Genomic DNA, 12,083 nt, shown 5'->3' on the forward strand with positions numbered 1-12,083 from the left:
TGGCTGTATAAGGTCTCCCAGCAGGTAGTGCACAGTCAAGACCACATCCAAGCCCCAGCCACAGTCGAACACGGTCTCCATACACTAACATGTGATTGGGGCGAGTTGCCCTAAGCCTCCCAACAACATCTCCCCGACTAGGGGTAATGAGAATGTCTACACGCGAGTCTTGTTTGGAGAAGCAAACGAGCCAGAGCACCGAGCCAGGCACTCCGCACAGTGACTGGCCCACGACAGCACTCCACAGAGGGAGCTTCTGTCATCACGTGATTGTTTGTTGCACATGGTTAGCGTGGACCTACGGGGTGGGAGATGTGCTGAGAATGCAGCGGGACTTGGGCAGGCCCTGGACGGAGGAAGCGAGGGAATGAAGACAAGCATTGGCACAGAGATGGGGATGATTGTGGGGCACATATGTGGCATTAAGTTGGCCCTGGAGAAGGTGAGGCCCTGCTGGGATGCTGGTTCTGGCACTTAATAGCAAGTCTCTCCACCTTTGTCTCTCCTCATGATCAAATGCGGTTACAAAATATCTCCCTTAAGTAGATGGTGAAGGTCAGAATTATATATTCCTGCTGGGATATGAGTTTCTCAGGGGAAGGAACCACAAACTATGTGCTCGTGTTTGTGTCTAGAACATTCCACGGAATAGATGCTTACTAAATATTTAGAGGAAGAGAGAGGGGCCAGAGAAGGGAGAAGGAGGAAGAGTGAGATAAGACGGTGAGCAGATCATGGGCACAGCTGCCCCTCTACTCAGGGGAGCCAGGTGGGGCCCCAGGTGGCTGCCCTGGTGTTGGGCACGAGGCCAGTGCACCATTTTCCATGTGGCTCGGGGAGGAGGTCGTCCTCAGCCCCACCCACACCTGGGGCAGGTGCTGGAACCTGGAGACCCTTGAGGCTGGTGAAGGAGTAACCCTGAGTCTGCTCTGCAGGCCCAGGTCAAAGGGCCACAAGAGTGGCCCTAGTCCTTCCCTACCATAGACCGACCTGCACTTTGGGGTGGGGCATGCGAGATCTCCCGAGCCCAGCTCATCTTATAAAACAGGAATGAGAAGGGAAAAAATGTCTCCTTGCCCCCTTTGTGGACGAGGGAGGATGGGAGGAATCTTGGTGTCAAGTTGGACAAGTGCTATGAGACCCTCAGTAAAGTCCTGGAAGTAAATACCACGCACCACATCCTTGTCAGGGGTGACACTGGTGGAAGAGGGCTTGATTTAGAGTATTTTTTAGAGCTTGCCACCTATGCAATATGTTTCCCTAAGCATGCTTTCACTTGACACTCATCTCCGCCCTGAGGGGCAAATGGAATTTCCATCCTGAGTTTTCAGATGAGGAAAGTGAGGCCTCAAGGCCTCTCTCCACCACGTGTTCCTCTCTCCACATAATAAAGCTGGAGGTGCTGATGCCGAAAGGAAAGCTTGAAGCCGCCCCAAGGCCTGGGCAGCCCTGGACGTCCTCGTTCGGCTGCTTCGTGCCCTCCTCACACCGAGCTGTTGTCACCTGTCTGTCTCTCCCTCCCCAGCTAGATGATCGCTGCTTCCACTGCATTTTGTGCAAGAAGACATTCAGTAGAAGTCAGTGAAAAAAAGAACAAAGGAAAGAAAAACACCACTACAAATATCAACATGACCTAGAATATTCTATATCACATGGAAGCAAAGCCTTGATACTTGCAAGAGACCTGTCCAGAGCTCTTTTCAAATTTTCCAATCCACAGTATCCCCTCTGCAACACACAGGACCCAGCCTGGCCCTTGTTTTTTATATTCCAGCCACTGCTGGATCCTGTAAGGCTGTGATCTTGGGCACATCTTATCCTACCATACCTAACTTACATAGAATGCTGCATAAATGTAAAAGAATATCATGATAAAGCCACTAATGTGAAGGCCCAGGCTGGGTGACAACTTCGGGGGACAGTGATCGACTGTTCTGCTTGAAGGAGTGATCTGGGCAGGAGACCAAGTTAGCCTGGTCTCCTTTGGATGACAAAAGAGAACAGCCACAGTGGCCCTTAGAGTCTCCCCTTGGTTTCCAAAAGGTGGGATGCTGATGAGCCTGCCGGGGTGACTGTCCAAGCCCTGGACACTCACACCAATGCTCAGGCAGTTCACTCAAGGTTTTGTTCATTCTCCCCTAATGCTGTTTCTCCCAAGGGCTTCTCAGCCCTAAGACCTCTTCCCTGGAGCCATTCCCTATCTCCTCCCAAGCCTCTCTCCTCTCACATCCCAAACCTCTTTAGCTTAAAGATACAAAGCCAAACCTAATAGTCTTGACCCTCCTCTATTCATCCCCCGAGTCACCCAGATCAGTCTCCTTCTGGCTAATCTGACCTCCCTGCAGGTCCGTCAGCCTGCTAGAAACACCTCTCAGAGCTCTGGGGAATGTGTGTGCAAATGACCTGCGTGGGCAGTGATCTGGGAAGGATGCTGTTGGAGCTGCTGGGGCCCAGGAACCTGGACTCGCTTCAAGGCACTGGGAAGCCCTGCCCCACCCTGGAGCGCTCCGCCAGGCCACTCTCTGGTATGCAACCACCAGCATATCCCCTTCCACCAGCTCAGAGTCGAGGAGGCCCCAGAGTGGTCTAGGACTGGAGGCCTGTCCGACCTTCCCAGGCCAGGCCTGCATATTTCAGAGGACATTCTACATGTGACCAGAGTTAATCTACTGAGATTTTGAAAATATTCTGTAAGGTACACAGAAGTCAGTTTATATGGAAAAACTAAATCCTTCCCAACCCTGCTTCAACAGCCCTGGCCAAGGCAGCTGCTGCTAAGGAGGTCGAGGATGGAGTAACAACAGCTGAAGGGACTTAAGTCAGGGTTGAGCATGTCCTCCAAGCAGTGTTCAGTTTAGCAAAAATGGGAGGAAGACCTGCACCAGATGAGAGTGGCTGAAAGGGGCAGTGGGATTGGGGAAGACCCTTCCACAAACCCTGCCATTTCAGCTGAGCAGGTGGGCACTACCACCCATGTTCAAGTACTGGGAAAACCTACTAATCTATTAGGGCTCCATGGGAACCAGGACACCAAAGGCTCCCAATCAGCCCAACAGGGGTCACCAAGTCCAAAGCCCAAAACCCACGAAAAGCCTTTCTCTCCTGGGAGGCCCTCTCTCTCTCTCTCTCAGACCCTGGTCCCACGTGGCTTAGGCACAGTCATAGCCATCCCTAGCTCTCCATAGACAGGCACCCCGACAGCACTGAGACACCTGAAAATGAAGGAGGAGACAGAGAAACTATGTCCAGACAGAACCCAACAAGCACAGCAGCTCAAGCAAGTCATGGGAGCATCAGTACGACAACTGAGGTTATGGGTAGTGACAGCTCACAAGAGGGGACGTAACTGTTGGTTGACCATGAGCCCTGCTGGCAAAACAGGGACATCTCAGGAGCATCCCAGATCCCAACTCTTATAGCTCTACCGAGAGGGAGAAGTGGCCAATTTCCCTGGTAATTAAATAATTAAACGCTTTAATTTTATAAAAATAAAAAGGACAACATAGTATCATTTTATAGCTATAAAGGTCAATGAATAATGAACCTTATTTTAAAACAAATGACCCAGAGCTAGCAAGCAAATAGGAATACTCCTATGTTGCTGAAGGTTCTGGTTAACCAACACTGTCCTATGAAAGTCAGGATCTCAAGGGCCCTACAAATGTTAGCCTAGTCATCCCATTCCTGGGGACTGATCTGAAAAAACTAATTCAAAAGAAAAGTAGAAAATTATGGGAAGAAAGTTGTTTCATGGCAGTAAAATTTGTAAAGGTTAAAAATTGGAAAATAAAAACCAAATGTCCAACAATAGAAAAATACAGGTATGTAATTCAATGAAACATGATATAGTCCGTTAAAAGAAAAAAAGCTATTTATGGAATTATTAACTGAGGGGAAAAGTAGAGCAGGAAATTGTGTAAGCACAAGGATTGTACACAAATAGATCAAGACTGAGAGGAACCACAGAAAAACAAATAGCTGTGCTTTGGTGGTAGGATTATGAATGCGATTTCTTTTCAGTTGCTGCAAAGTTTTTTTTTTTTTTAATATTATGTTTACTAGGCTCTCCCCTACACCAAGTCCCCCCCCACAAACCCCATTACAGTCACTGTCCCTCAGCATAGCAAAATGTTGTAGAATCACTACTTGTCTTCTTTGTGTTGCACAGCCCTCCCCTTTCCCCCACCCCCCACATTATACATGCTAATCATAATACTCCCTTTCTTCTTGCCCGCCCTTATCCCTCCCTACCCTCCCATTCTCCCCAGTCTCTTTCCCTTTGGTAACTGTTAGTCCCTTCTTAGGTTCTGTGTTCCTGCTGCTGTTTTGTTCCTTCAGTTTTAACATTGTTTTTATACTTCACAGATGAGTGAAATCATTTGGTATTTGTCTTTCTCTGCTTGGCTTATTTCACTGAGCATAATACCCTCTAGCTCCATCCATGTTGTTGCAAATGGTAGGATTTGTTTTCTTCTTATGGCTGAATAATATTCCATTGTGTATATGTACCACATCTTCTTTATCCAGTCATCTACTGATGGAATCTTAGGTTGCTTCCAATTCTTGGCTATTGTAAATAGTGCTGCGATAAACATAGGGGTGCATCTGTCTTTTCCAAACTGGACTGCTGCATTCTTAGGGTAAATTCCTAGAAGTGGAATTCCTGGGTCAAATGGTAAGTCTATTTTGAGCATTTTGAGGAACCTCCATACTGCTTTCCACAATGGTTGAACTAGCTTACATTCCCACCAGGAGTGTAGGAGGGTTCCCCTTTCTCCACAACCTCACCAACATTTGTTGTCGTTTGTCTTTTGGATGGTAGCCATCCTTACTGGTGTGAGGTGATATCTCATTGTGGTTTTAATTTGCATTTCTCTGATAACTAGCGATGTGGAGCATCTTTTCATGTGTCTGTTGGCCATCTGAATTTCTTTTTTGGAGAACTGTCTGTTCAGTTCCTCTGCCCATTTTTTAATTGGATTTTTTGTTTTTTGTTTGTTGAGGTGGGTGAGCTCTTTATATATTTTGGATGTCAAGCCTTTATCGGATCTGTCATTTACAAATATATTCTCCCATACTGTAGGGTACCTTTCTGTTCTATTGATGATGTCTTGCTGTACAGAAGCTTTTCAGCTTGATATAGTCCCACTTGTTCATTTTTGCTTTTGTTTTCCTTGCCCGGGGAGATATGTTCAAGAAGAGGTCACTCATGTTTATGTCTAAGAGATTTTTGCCTATGTTTTTTTCTAAGAGTTTTATGGTTTCATGACTTACATTCAGGTCTTTGATCCATTTCGAATTTACTTTTGTATATGGGGTTAGACAATGGTCCAGTTTCATTCTCTTACATGTAGCTGTCCAGTTTTGCAAACACCAGCTGTTGAAGAGACTCTCATTTCCCCATTGTATGTGCATGGCTCCTTTATCGAATATTAATTGACCATATATGTTTGGGTTAATGTCTGGAGTCTCTAATCTGTTCCACTGGTCTGTGGCTCTGTTCTTGTGCCAGTACCAAATTGTCTTGATTACTACGGCTTTGTAGTAGAGCTTGAAGTTGGGGAATGAGATCCCCCCCACTTTATTCTTCTTTCTCAGGATTGCTTTGGCTATTCGGGGTCTTTGGTGTTTCCAGATGAATTTTTGAACTATTTGTTCCAGTTCGTTGAAGAATGTTGCTGGTAGTTTCATAGGGATTGCATCAAATCTGTATATTGCTTTGAGCAGGATGGCCATTTTGACAATATTAATTCTTCCTAGCCAAGAGCATGGGATGAGTTTCCATTTGTTAGTGTCCCCTTTAATTTCTCTTAAGAGTATCTTGTAGTTTTCAGGGTATAGGTCTTTCACTTCTTTGGTTAGGTTTATTCCTAGGTATTTTATTCTTTTTGATGCTATTGTGAATGGAGTTGTTTTCCTGATTTCTCTTTCTATTGGTTCATTGTTAGTGTGTAGGAAAGCCACAGATTTCTGTGTGTTAATTCTGTATCCTGCAACTTTGCTGAATTCTGATATCAGTTCTAGTAGTTTTGGAGTGGAGTCTTTAGGGTTTTTTATGTACAATATCATGTCATCTACAAATAGTGACAGTTTAACTTCTTCTTTACCAATATGGATTCCTTGTATTTCTTTGTTTTGTCTAATTGCCATGGCTAGGACCTCCAGTACTATGTTAAATAACAGTGGAGAGAGTGAGCATTCCTGTCTTGTTCCCGATCTTAGAGGAAAAGCTTTCAGTTTCTCGCTGTTCAGTATGATGTTGGCTGTGGGTTTATCATATATGGTCTTTATTATGTTGAGGTACTTGCCCTCTACACCCATTTTGCTGAGAGTTTTTATCATGAATGGATGTTGAATTTTGTCAAATGCTTTTTCAGCATCTATGGAGATGATCATGTGGTTTTTGTCCTTCTTTTTGTTTATGTGGTGGATGATGTTGATGGATTTTCGAATATTGTACCATCCTTGCATCCCTGGGATGAATCCCACTTGGTCGTGGTATATGATCCTCTTGATATATTTTTGAATTTGGTTTGCTAATATTTTATTGAGTATTTTTGCATCTACATTCATCAGGGATGTTGCCCTGTAATTTTCTTTTTTGGTGGGGTCTTTGCCTGGTTTTGGTATTAGGGTGATGTTGGCTTCATAGAATGAGTTTGGGAGTATTCCCTCCTCTTCTACTTTTTGGAAAACTTTAAGGAGAATGGGTATTATGTGTTCTCTGTATGTCTGATAAAATTCCGAAGTAAATCCGTCTGGCCCGGGGGTTTTGTTCTTGGGTTGTTTTTTGATTACCGTTTCAATTTCTTTGCTCATAATTGGTTTGTTTAACTTTTGTGTTTCTTCCTTGGTCAGTCTTGTAAGGTTGTATTTTTCTAGGAAGTTGTCCATTTCTTCTAGGTTTTCCAGCTTGTTAGTATATAGGTTTTCATAGTAGTCTTTAATAATTCTTTGTATTTCTGTGGAGTCTGTCGTGATTTTTCCATTCTTGTTTCTGATTCTGTTGATGTGTGTTGATTCTCTTTTTCTCTTAATAAGTTTGGCTAGAGGCTTATCTATTTTGTTTATTTTCTCGAAGAACCAGCTCTTGGTTTCATTGATTTTTTCTATTGTTTTATTCTTCTCAATTTTGTTTATTTCTTCTCTGATCTTTATTATGTCCCTCCTTCTGTTGACTTTAGGCCTCATTTGTTCTTCTTTTTCCAGTTTTGATAATTGTGATGTTAGACTGTTCATTTGGGATTGTTCTTCCTTCTTTAAGTATGCCTGGGTTGCTATATACTTTCCTCTTAAGACTGTTTTTGCTGCGTCCCACAGAAGTTGGGGCTTTGTGTTGTTGTTGTCATTTGTTTCCATATATTTGTTGATCTCTATTTTAATTTGTTTGTTGATCCATTGATTATTTAGGAGCATGTTGTTAATCCTCCATGTGTTTGTGAGCCTTTTTGTTTTCTTTGTATAATTTATTTCTAGTTTTATACCTTTGTGGTCTGAAAAGTTGGTTGGTAGAATTTCAATCTTTTGGAATTTACTGAGGCTCTTTTTGTGACCTAGTATGTGGTCTATTCTGGAGAATGTTCCATGTGCACTTGAGAAGAATGTGTATCCTATTGCTTTTCAATGTAGAGTTCTATAGCTGTCTATTAGGTCCATCTGTTCTAGTGTGTTGTTCAGTGCCTCTGTGTCCTTACTTATTTTCTGTCCAGTGGATCTATCCTTTGGAGTGAGTGGCGTGTTGAAGTCTCCTCAAATGAATGCATTGCATTCTATTTCCCCCTTTAGTTCTGTTAGTATTTGTTTCACATATGCTGGTGCTCCTGTGTTGGGTGCATATATATTTATAATGGTTATATCCTCTTGTTGGACTGAGCCCTTTATCATTATGTAATGTCCTTCTTTATCTCTTGTTACTTTCTTTGTTTTGAAGTCTATTTTGTCTGATACTAGTACTGCAACCCCTGCTTTCTTCTCTCTGTTGTTTGCATGAAATATGTTTTTCCATCCCTTGACTTTTAGTCTGTGCATGTCTTTGGGTTTGAGGTGAGTTTCTTGTAAGGAGCATATAGAATGGTCTTGCTTTTTTATCCATTCTATTACTCTGTGTCTTTTGATTGGTGCATTTAGTCCATTTATATTTAGGGTGACTATTGAAAGATATGTACTTACTGCCATTGCAGGCTTTAGATTCGTGGTTACCAAAGGTTCAAGGTTAGCCTCTTTAGTATCTTACTGCTTAACTTAGTTCGCTTATTGAGCTTTTATATACACTGTCTGGAGATTCTTTTCTTCTCTCCCTTCTTATTCCTCCTCCTCCATTCTTTATATGTTGGTTGTTTTATTCTGTGCTCTTTTGTGTTTCCTTTAACTGCTTTTAGTGGGTAGTTGATTTTATTTTTTGCCTTTAGTTAGTATTTGGTTGGTCTGCTTTCTTTGCTGTGATTTTATTTTCTCTGGTGACATCTGTTTAGTCTTAGGAGTGCTCCCATCTAGAATAGTCCCTCTAGAATACCCTGTAGAGGTGGTTTGTGGGAGGCAAATTCCCTCAACTTTTGCTTGTCTGGGAATTGTTTAATCTCTCCTTCATACTTAAATGATAATCGTGCTGGATACAGTATTCTTGGTTCAAGGCCCTTCTGTTTCATTGCATTAAGTATATCATGCCATTCTCTTCTGGCCTGTAAGGTTTCTGTTGAGAAGTCTGATGATAGCCTGATGGGTTTTCCCTTATTGGTGACCTTTTTCTCTCTAGCTGCCTTTAAAACTCTGTCCTTTCCCTTGATCTTTGCCATTTTAATTATCATGTGTCTTGGTGTTGTCCTCCTTGGGTCCTTTCTGTTGGGAGTTCTGTGTACTTCCGTGGTCTGATCGATTATTTCCTCCCCCAGTTTGGGGAAGTTTTCAGCAATTATTTCTTCAAAGACACTTTCTATCCCTTTTTCTCTCTTCTTCTTCTTCTGTTACCCCTATAATGCAGATATTGTTCTTTTTGGATTGGTCACACAGTTCTCTTAATATTGTTTCATTCCTGGAGATCCTTTTATCTCTCTCTATGTCAGCTTCTATGCATTCCTGGTCTCTGGTTTCTATTCCATCAATGGCCTCTTGCACCTTATCCATTCTGCTTATAAACACTTCCAGAGTTTGTTTCACTTCTGTAATCTCCTTCCTGGCATCTGTGATCTCCCTCCGGACTTCATCCCTTAAGCTCTTGTATATTTCTCTGCATCTCCGTCAGCATGTTTATGATTTTTATTTTGAATTCTTTTTCAGGAAGACTGGTTAGGTCTGTCTCCTTCTCAGGTGTTGTCTCTGTGATCTTTGTCTGCCTGTAGCTTTGCCTTTTCATGGTGATAGGAATAGTTTGCAGAGCTGGCACGAGTGACGGCTGGAAGGACTTCCCTTCTTGTTGGTTTGTGGCCTTCCTCTCCTGGGAGAACAACGACCTCTAGTGGCTTGTGCTGGGCAGCTACATGCAGACGGGGCTTCTGATTCTTGCCTGGCTGCTATGGAGTATATCTCCGCTGTTGCTGTGGGTGTGGCCTGGCTCGGGCTGCTGCTCCAATATGGCGGAGCCACGTTGGAGGCGGAATGGTCGGGAGGCTGTTTATCTCTGTGAGGGGCCTCTGAGCTGCCCTGCTATCCAGAGGTTTAGGGTGCCCAGAGTTCCCTGCTGCTGGACTAAGTGTTCCAGGATGCTTCCGTCCATCTGTGGGGTCCCTGTCCCTTTAAGACTTCCAAAAAGCACTCGCTTTTCTTTGTCCCCAGGGCGCCAGCTGCAGGGACCCACTCACAGGTCTTATTGTCCTGTTTCCCTAGTTTCCAGCACCCCACGCATGCACTGTGTCTGCGGTCCAGTGCGGATGGCTAGGGCTGGGTATTTAGCAGTCCTGGGCTCCCTCTCCCTCCCTGCTCCAACTCCTCTCCTCCCACTGGGAGCTGGGGTGTGGGGCGCTCAGGTCCCGCCGGGCCACAGCTTGTATCTTACCCCCTTCAAGAGGCGCTGGGTTCTTGCAGGTGTGGATGTAGTCTGGCTGTTGTCCTGTGTCTTCTGGTCCCTCTTTTAGGAAGAGTTGTTTTTGTCGTATTTTCAAAAATATATGTAGTTTTGGGAGGAGCTTTTGCTGCTCTACTCACGCCGCCATCTTGGCTCCGCCCCTCTGCTGTAAAGTTTTTTAAAGAAGCAGTCTGGCTTTCCCAGTGAAGGTGGGCCTGTCACTCTCTGCTGGGAACCAAAGTGCCAACTTCTGACCCTTAGCCTTGGGGCATGCCACATCTTGGCTGTCCCCATGGCTGCCCATGCCCGCAGGAACCCACCAGGCTTGTCTGAGGTGGGCGGGTGCATAAACCAACTGGTGCAACTAGCTGAGAGGCCCGTGGGAGAAACACAGAGGACATGGGGAGTGAGAGAAGGGAAGAGCATGGGCAATTCTATGACTTTAAACATTGAGACAGACAATTTAAGAATCAAATGAAAGATTGTGCAAATATCCATCTGCTATGTTAAGTCTATATGCTGATAACCCCAGAGCATAGTTCTCAAATCAGAATTATCTCAAATGTCAGGTGTTCACCCCACCTGTAGGCAGGTTAAGGAAGACTGTGATTTACAGATGAGATCTGAAGATTAGAAGGGTGAGGTGACCACCCTAGGTCACAAAGTCAGGGATCGCTGTGGCAAACGCCACCACTCCTCTGCTAACCAGTAGATGCATACACACCTCTGAGGCTTAGAACATTACCAACACTGCATCTTGCTGCTTGACTGGACACAGCCACTGTGACCTGTGCCACAGTCTGACTCAAACTCTGTTGTCTTCCAGAGCCCCATCTCCCCATCCCATGGAGATACCTCCAGGAGGGACACCAGGTGGCCAGGCAACCCCTGGAGTCTTCATGTCACAAACCCAAATTCCACCAGACCGTGGAGTCTTCCCAGGCTAGGCCAGCATGAGGCCATCCTGCCTCAGGCTCACAGCACTTGCTAGGTGCTTCGAGTCTTGCCCTTGCTGCTTCCTGGCTATAGAGTCTTGCCAATGGCCTGGCTCTCAGTGTTCCTGTCTGTAAAATGGGGATAATAAGTGTCTTTGTGACGGGACTGTTATGAGGGTTAAATCAGGCAATAGGAATGCTCAGTATGGTGAGTACAAAATCACCTTTCCATGTTAGTAGCACAGGTTGCTCAACACAGTCTCTGTGAGGACTGAACAAGATGATGGACAGGAAGTACCCAGTAAACACTTGGCTTAGGGGAAGGCTCTCTAAATAACAGCTATTATTATAATAACAATGGTATCAAACACAGCACAACGCAGTGGATTCTCCCAGGAGAGGGCTGGAGAAGGGCTTCTCAGAGCCGGGAGATGTCTGTCCCTCACCTCCTCATAGAATAGGACCCTCACTGACCCCCTCCCCTTCTCCCCATCCCACCTTCTGCCCTCTCTCGTCCTTCCACATGTTCTCCAGCCAGGAAACGCCTCCAGTGCTAGCCATTTCTTCCCTTTGATCCCCAGCATCCAGTGAAGGCCAAAGCTAGACCTTCTGTCCCTACTGCTCCACAAGTCCACCCAGGTTTTGGCCCGGGTTCCGAAGGAGGGTCTGATAACAGAGAAACCGCCCTCCACTGACTTCATCTCCTCTGGGCCAGCTTAGGTCTGGTTGCTTAGCTCTGGGCCTGTGGCTGGCCCTTCCATCGCCCTGCACGCCCCTGCTGCACTGACGGGTCCCGGGCACCCCACTCACAGCTCAAGGATGAGCACCACGTCGGTGCGGTTCTCGAAGACGTCGTGCAGCGTGATGACGTTGGGGTGCAGCACCTGCCTCAGGATGCTCACCTCCCGCTCGATCTCCTCCCGGCTCACTCCCCGCCGGCTGGCTGGGCTCTGCCGCTTCTTGATGAACTTGGCTGCGTACTCCGTCCCCGTGCTCTTCTCTTGGCACTTCTTCACGATGGCAAACTGGCCGCTGTGGGAACAGACTCACAGAATTAGGGTGTCGCTGTGGCCAGAGGGGAAGTGACCCAGCTGTCAGCCCCCAGGCCACACTAATTCAGAGTCATTCTGCCGGGGCAAAGGACAAAAGAG

At 45.5% G+C, this 12,083-nt stretch overlaps 1 protein-coding gene across 2 annotated transcripts in view; it reads right to left on the bottom strand.

The window, feature by feature from the left end:
* Positions 1 to 12,083, bottom strand: part of DAPK2 (death associated protein kinase 2) — a 110,810-nt gene that overhangs the window by 41,305 nt on the left and 57,422 nt on the right. For both annotated transcript variants that reach the window (XM_036892073.2, XM_036892072.2), the window contains exon 3: positions 11,743 to 11,964. In XM_036892073.2, coding sequence (XP_036747968.1) covers positions 11,743 to 11,964 — 222 coding nt within the window. The remainder of the gene's footprint in view (positions 1 to 11,742; positions 11,965 to 12,083) is intronic.

This window comes from Manis pentadactyla, chromosome 11 (assembly GCF_030020395.1).
Source record: "Manis pentadactyla isolate mManPen7 chromosome 11, mManPen7.hap1, whole genome shotgun sequence".
Taxonomy (NCBI): domain Eukaryota; kingdom Metazoa; phylum Chordata; class Mammalia; order Pholidota; family Manidae; genus Manis; species Manis pentadactyla.